The sequence below is a fragment of the Hydra vulgaris genome, chromosome 05 (genome assembly GCF_038396675.1).
Source record: "Hydra vulgaris chromosome 05, alternate assembly HydraT2T_AEP".
Taxonomy (NCBI): domain Eukaryota; kingdom Metazoa; phylum Cnidaria; class Hydrozoa; order Anthoathecata; family Hydridae; genus Hydra; species Hydra vulgaris.
The window spans coordinates 770,086-777,500 of NC_088924.1; the positions used below are offsets into that span (position 1 = coordinate 770,086).

At 28.1% G+C, this 7,415-nt stretch overlaps 1 protein-coding gene across 1 annotated transcript; it reads right to left on the reverse strand.

Annotated features, from left to right (window-relative positions):
- Positions 1–2,671: 2,671 nt before the first annotated feature.
- LOC136080433 (putative nuclease HARBI1) lies at positions 2,672–4,279 on the reverse strand. The gene is made up of 4 exons (XM_065797062.1): positions 4,187–4,279; positions 3,773–4,051; positions 3,383–3,640; positions 2,672–3,172 (listed from the first exon to the last, which is right to left on the reverse strand). The coding sequence occupies exons 1-4, from the start codon at positions 4,262–4,264 to the stop codon at positions 2,738–2,740; spliced, it is 1,050 nt and encodes a 349-aa protein (XP_065653134.1). The 5' UTR covers positions 4,265–4,279; the 3' UTR covers positions 2,672–2,737.
- Between the last annotated feature and the right edge of the window lie 3,136 nt (positions 4,280–7,415).

Here is a 7,415-nt window from a genome sequence, read left to right on the forward strand (position 1 = left end):
TTTTAGCGGCCATTCTTGGAACAACGTTAGCACTTCAAAATCATTGAACATTCTCTGTTTGTGTTTTTATGTAGATATTTTACAGATAAAACTGAAAAGGATTTTGGTAATTAAACTAATTTAATTTAAATAAACTAATTTATTTTAAGTATTTAAACTAATTACTTAAAATCTGCATTTAATCGATTATTCAGTTCCTTGTTGGTTTTCCTTGTTAGGTTTTTGATAGTAATTTTGGTTAAACAAATTTTTCATGTTTGACTAAAGAAAAGTATATATAGTCGACAATTATGCCATATAATACACAAATACACAACAAAATAAAATGCTGTCTAAAGAACTTAAAATGTTACTAGCAATAAAGATCAGAGAAAACAAAGAGGTTCTTTTTGGGAAGCTTAGTATGTTTTAATTAGCAAACTATTTAAATAAGAATATGTATAATTACATTATAATATATATATATATATATATATATATATATATATATATATATATATATATATATATATATATATATATATATATATATATAATATAGGTAAGCTTTTTTAGGTATGATTCTAATTATAAAATAATATATTATTATAGAATATTTAGTATTTTACAATATATAACTATATTATACTATATATTGATTATTTATTTACTCTACTTTTAGGTCCATCTATTACTATGGGGCATAGAAATAGAATTTGGGAAGACATAATGTCACATTTAAATAGTTTAGGGGCAAAAATTGAAGATATCAACCAGCTGCGTAATAGAGAGTGGGATTATTTGCGAAGAGCTACAATGCAAAAATTTGCTAAAAGTCTAAAAACAGGTATAGTTTTGTTATATATATATTTACATGTGTGTGTGTGTATGTGTGTGTGTGTGTGTGTGTGTGTGTGTATACACACACATATATAATTAAATATTTTTGTATATATATAATATATACAAATATATATATATACATTTTTTAAAGGTGCTGCAGGGAGACAACTAACAGAATTAGATAATGTTGTCTTAGACATTCTTGACAGGAAGTCAATAAATGTATCTGGAATCAATGTTCCTGATTTTAATATCTCTTTTTGTATGACAGATGATGCATTGTCATCCACTCCCAACCAACTTTCTACTCCCACTGCCACCCTTTCTTCATCAAGTAAGAAGTAAACTTTACTTTGAAACAATCTTCTGATACAGCTTCTTTTATTTCATCTATGTCTGGTATATTTTTCTTTATTGGTTAAGACTAGTTGTATTATAAGATATATATATATATATATATATATATATATATATATATATATATATATATATATATATATATATATATATATAGATAGATATATATATATATATATATATATATATATATACATATATATATATATATATATATGCATATATATATAGATATATATATACATATATTGTATAGTTTATAGAGTTCTATTTTATTCTTATATAAATTCTATACAAATTAATTGTTTATATTAGATGCAAGAATTGATTGTATGTTCTCCCCTAATTTAGACAATAACACTCTTGTTGGTGATAGTCGTCAGATACTTCAAGGTAATGCAATTTATAAATTGTTTTTTTTTTAAATCTCAGTTGTTTAATTTAGTTAATTGTAGGTTTTAGACTTATAATTATATAACAGACAACATCAATTTGTGCTTAATTTTTTAAAACTAGTATTTCCAAAACCATGAAAAACTTCTTATTTTTAAAGGAATCTAAACCACCTTTCTTATTATTTTAGTTAACTGATCTTGTTTTGACACCTAGAATTAAATTTTAGATTCAATTCAAAATAAACCATCAATGGGGGCATTAAAAAATTTAAAAAGAAAACAAGCTAGAGAAAGTCTCTTGGTAGATGGAAGTTTTAAAAAATTGAAAGTAAGTTTTTTAGGGTTAGAAAAAGAAAGATTAGAAAAAGAACAAGAGTTAAGAGTTAAACTTTTGAAATTGGACGTTGCCCTCAGGCAACAGCAAATTCGAAAAGAAAAGGCTTTAACAATATATTACACAACAGCAACAAAGCTAATGGATGAGAAAATGCAACCTTCAAACCAGCAACATTTTGTAAATACAGACACGGTATTTTATTTTTTATTTTTTAAATTAATTTGTAGTAATATTTAGTATAACTTTATCATTAAAAATTTTTTTTTGTTTTAGGAGGAAATTCTCTTGTATGAAGAGAAAAGCTACATCATAATTTTATGTTAAATTTTGAAAATTATTGTATAAAAATATATACTATATTTAAACATTCGTCTTGTATAACCATGACCAATTACATTTTTTTAGTAACAATAAAAAAATAACTCCAATCTGAAATTGTTATTGTTATTTAATTTTTTTATCACCATTGCCTTACAGTAATAAATTCTGTAAAACTTCACACAAACATTAAGACCAATGTTGTTGCGATGTGAAATAGATACAAGCATTACAACTATAAAGTTAACAAATCTCCTATTATTTTTTAAGCGTGCTCTATAAAAATATGCTCTAACAAAATATACATACTTAAAAACAAATATAAACATATATTTTTATGGTCTAATTTTTTATAAAAATTTCTTGCATTTATTAAAAAATCATTGTGTAAATTTTTTTCCAATTTTAATTCAACTAATTTAGACACAAATCTATGACCCATGTCTAAACAATTTTGATAGATCCTATGCTCTAGAACAAATTGTTTATGAATTTTTAAACAATATTTTTAAGTAAAGTAGTTAAGTAGCTGTAATCGTCTATTCAAAGCTCTATCATTCTGATTTTCTTGAGCTAGATTTTCATCAGCTTGTTCTTCTTCGCGTTCTTCAAAGTCATTACCGTTGTCTCCATGTCGAATACACAAGTTATGGATAACAAATCCACACATGATAAGCTTAGAGGCATCTTCGACCTTATGCAAACGAATTCCAGTTTTCAAAGCATAAAACCTATTTTTGACAATTCCAAAACATCGCTCAATTATGTTTCTAGTTTTTCTCTGTGCTATGTTGAAACGTTTTTGAGCTCCGTCTGGATCACCGGGAAAAGGTGGAATTAACCATTCTCGACATGGGTACGCAGAGTCAGCCAAAATTACAGCTCCATTAAATGGAAGCTCTCCAATTTCAAACTTGTTCCATAGGTTGCAATTTCTTAGAACCTAATAGCAGTAAAGTCACAATATTTAAATTTACTGTAAGTTACATTATAATACATTATATTAGTTAGTCTAAGCTACATTAAAATTAGCAATCATAATAGTTCAAATAGTATGTTCATATATGAACATTCCAAAGAGTGTCACGTACTAGTTGAATAGCCGGCATTAGTGCACTAACAGTTGTAAAATATAACTTAGTGACAGACTTACATGTGCATCATGCCAACTTCCTGGACTGTTGGTCGATGCATAAAATATGGATGTGTCGGGTCCACATACTGCCATTGCATTTATGCTATGGACATGATGGCGATTGATTAGAGAATCTTCATCTGCTTGAGGAGGGTTAGAAAGGAGTATATGAGATCCATCCAGGACACCACATACGCACGGAAAACCTCCGATTTCCATGAACTTCTGTGGAAGAGTGGAGCAATCATTGGGCCACTTTATGATCTCTTGTCGAATCTAATCTTATAGGATAACAATTTTTATCTTTACTAAACTTAGTTTTTAATTTACTTACTAAAATAAAAATAATAAGCAACTTTATATGACAACGTAAAACTTTCAATAGTTTTATTAACTTAATACACTAACATTGAAAATAGCTTCTCCTACACTGTGTATAATACGATAAATTGTGTTGGTAGAGATTCCATGACAGTCTCTGAGAACATGAAAAAAAACATTTGTGCCAATAAAATGAAGAAATACCATTATCTGGAAACGTACTGAAATGCTTTTATTTCGCTTAGTATAATGTTGCAAATCATCTTTAAGCCTAGTTTCTAAAAAATCTAATACAGCTCTTGGGACTCGATACTGCTCTCGAAAAACGTTGTCAGAAACATCTTCGTTAAAAGAGCGACCATTAAACTAAAATAAAATTGAAAAACAAAACAAAAATATAATTTCTGTGCATATTTAGTATGATTTCTGATTTTGTTCGATAACAAATCATTAAAAAAACATCAAAATTTAGTAATTTTAAGTAATGCTTTGAACTCCAACCTCTCGAGGCAATCGGTGGCGAAGCTCATTTTCTTCAACTTCGAAATCTAAATCTTCATCCGAAAAAATTAAATCCATGTTCCTATTTTAATTTTACACAGTTTTTTTAAACACCAAATACTAGAATGTAAAAATATTTATAAAAATAGAATAGACAGCACAGCCTACTTAATAACTAATAAAATTTATTTAGTAGGCCTACTTAATAAAATTTTTAAAAAAATTTGTTGTTATCAATGACGTATTACGGATATAAAAAGTGCGTGAATTTAAGTGACGTATACGTTTTATGCTTTATAGCAATGGCCGAAAAAAATACAAATAGCGATAAATTCTTCGAGTTTACGCATTTTTTTACGTGTAAATAATTTACTTTAAAAATTGCGTTTTTACGAAAGATTTTTTTTCTCGAAAAAAACTTCGAATTGTTTATAGCATTGGCCCCTGATGAAATAGTGTTTAAAGTAGTATAACACAGTAATGTGTTTAATGTAGATTGAATAGAGGAGAGAGGCGTAGTAGTAAGAGAGTTGTCTTGAATAGGAAATCTTCTTGAATTTCTCATCATTCTTAATGATTCGCTTATATTTCTTTGATCGATTTGATTGTTAAATTCGCTTTGTTTATTCGAATTTAAAATGGTTTTAAAAACGTAAGCATCTCCTCCCACGTTGAGATATGTTAACCATTTTTCTTGATCACTTAATAAACTTGTACCTATATCGCTGTAAGCATAGTATCTATAGGTAGTAAACTATTTAAATTTTGTTGAAAGCTAACTTCGCCAGCGATTTGATTTTCATTGATAGAATCTGCATAATTAAGATAAGATGGTAAATCATATCTATGGATAAGCTTAGACAAACCGGATCTGTTTATTTCTTCCGATTCTAGGCTAACTTCTGTGTTTTCTTGTTCGTTCATTTGCAATAATTTTTTATTAAAAAGATCCATGTTAAACGCATTTTTGGCTAAAACTCAACGTAAAGTTAAAAAAGGAGACTCGTGATATGGTGAATATATCTATTCATGTTTCATAAAAATAAAAATTATTTTGAAAATAGATTTCTATTTGACAATAATCAACGTCACACTGTTGTCTTAATAAACTAATCACAGTTTTTGTAGGTTGTATAGTGTCGAATGACATTAATTTAATAGCGTAATAATTTATAATTTCGTGATAAAGTTTAAAACGAGTAGAGTTGGAATATTCTGTTAAAACGTCGTAATTGTTATAAACAAAGTCTGATATAGCTTAATTTTTATCTTTCATTTTTTTCTTTTTTTATGATGATCTTTCCGTTTTCGTTAAACTTTGGATACGCATGTAAATATTCTTTAACAAAGAGTTTAATTTCTATACAAACGTATTCTTGAGAAGCATTTTTTATTTGTTGTCTTTCGTGGTCTGATAAAAGTTCCATTTTAACATTTTTACAGCATTAAAACGTGTCAAAATTTCTTTCATCAATATTTTAATTTTCCTCAATGTCTTTTCTTGTATTCATTTTGGGAAAAAAAATTGTCCTCGAACAGCCAACTTTTGTCTCATGGCTTGACGTTTACTTGCTTTGTTTGAACGATTGCATAATTCGTAATCGTTTTGTAAAATTCGTAAAAAATCTTCACATTCCCAATCATTCAGAATCAGAACTGGGTCCACCGTCTGAAGATTCGTCTGAAGATTCGCATTCGCATAATTTCATCGAGTAGTTGTGTTGCTCTTTCGCTTTCACTCTATTTTCTTTTTTTATCGAATTTTGTTTTTCTTTATTTATATCGTTTTTATCTTCTTCGACTGGTTTACTCTCCTTCTCTTGATTATAAATATTATGATAAGATTTGAGATAGTAATGCTTTTTTAAATTTTGCGCCTTGACATAGGGAAAGGATTGAAAACTAACAATATTTTTGTTAACGCTTATGTCTTTATAATGAAAGTTCAATTTACCTTAAGCGTCTACTGGAAAAAATACTTTTTGTTCTTTACTCGTAATCCGCGTTCTTAAGCGTGTAACCGAACTGTTTCTTTAAATAAAGCTAAATGACCGTGTTGATTCGAAGTTTTTTTATTAAACAAATCGCTTATAACGTGGTGATGCAATTTGCCATTAGAAGGAAAACCATTTTTAAATATTTTTTCAATCTCGCTATTGTTATCAAAAGAAATGATACATTTGTAATGTGAAACTAAATTGTTCCAACACTGACTGGCTTTAAAAGGTACCGAATGAAAGATGGTAATGGTGCGTACTCCGTGATGAGAGCCGCTAGAACATGCGCTAGTATATTGTTGACTAAAAGAATAAAAGTATTGTTTTTAATAGTCGATGATCGCTATTTTGAATACCGTATTTATCTTTTGAAAACCAATCGCTCTCTGCATTACCGAATTTAAATTTTCTCAACTGTTAATTGTTATGATATCATAACCCGACAAGAAAGGTATATGTGGGCCATATGTGGCCATAGTGCTTATACGTGGATTTAAAGCGTGAAACTATATTCTAGATGTTTATCGATATATAAACTGATGATGAGTGTGGCCCACGTGTGAAACACATAATGCGGTCCACATAATTATCCCACTTAATGCGGTATACACTTTAAGTAAACACATGCTAAAATAGATGTGGTTATGATATGGGCCATTCATTATCTTGCCACATCATACCACGCTTTAAACTTTAAAATAAATTACTTCATTCCATTGTGAAAAGCGCAATATTCTTTTATGACGTCAGACGCTTATCAATTTAATATATATTTTTTTGTTAACATGTTTAAGTGGTTTTGTAATGCAAATTTGTGTTTTTTTAGTTTATACGGTATCAACAACTTAAATAAATGTATATATATATATATATATATATATATATATATATATATATATATATATATATATATATATATATATATATATATCAGAGCCGTCCTTAGAAAACGCGAGGTCTTGAGAATAACATTTTTGCAAGACCTTCTTGAAAATCGTTATTTTAGGCGCTCTTACTGTCTAAAAAGGTAGTGTGTAGATGCAAAGCACAAAATTGTTATTTTCTTGTAGGTTTATAAAGGAACTGAGTGTGTTATAAAATAATCTATAATAATAACAATAAAGTTTATTCTTCAATTTATTATAGGCCGGGCCACCAAGAGCCGACACGCCGCCTGGGACAGCAACTCTGATTGGCCCCCTTATTTAACGAAGTTTTTCAATATTATTGGC

Coding starts and splice junctions, on each gene's coding strand:
- LOC136080433 (XM_065797062.1), bottom strand. CDS start 4,264: ATGGATTTAATTTTTTCGGATGAAGATTTAGATTTCGAAGTTGAAGAA. Junction 3,641..3,772: donor TAGGAGAAGCTATTTTCAAT/GTTAGTGTATTA, acceptor CTATAAGATTAG/ATTCGACAAGAGATCATAAA. Junction 3,173..3,382: donor GAAGTTGGCATGATGCACAT/GTAAGTCTGTCA, acceptor TACTGCTATTAG/GTTCTAAGAAATTGCAACCT.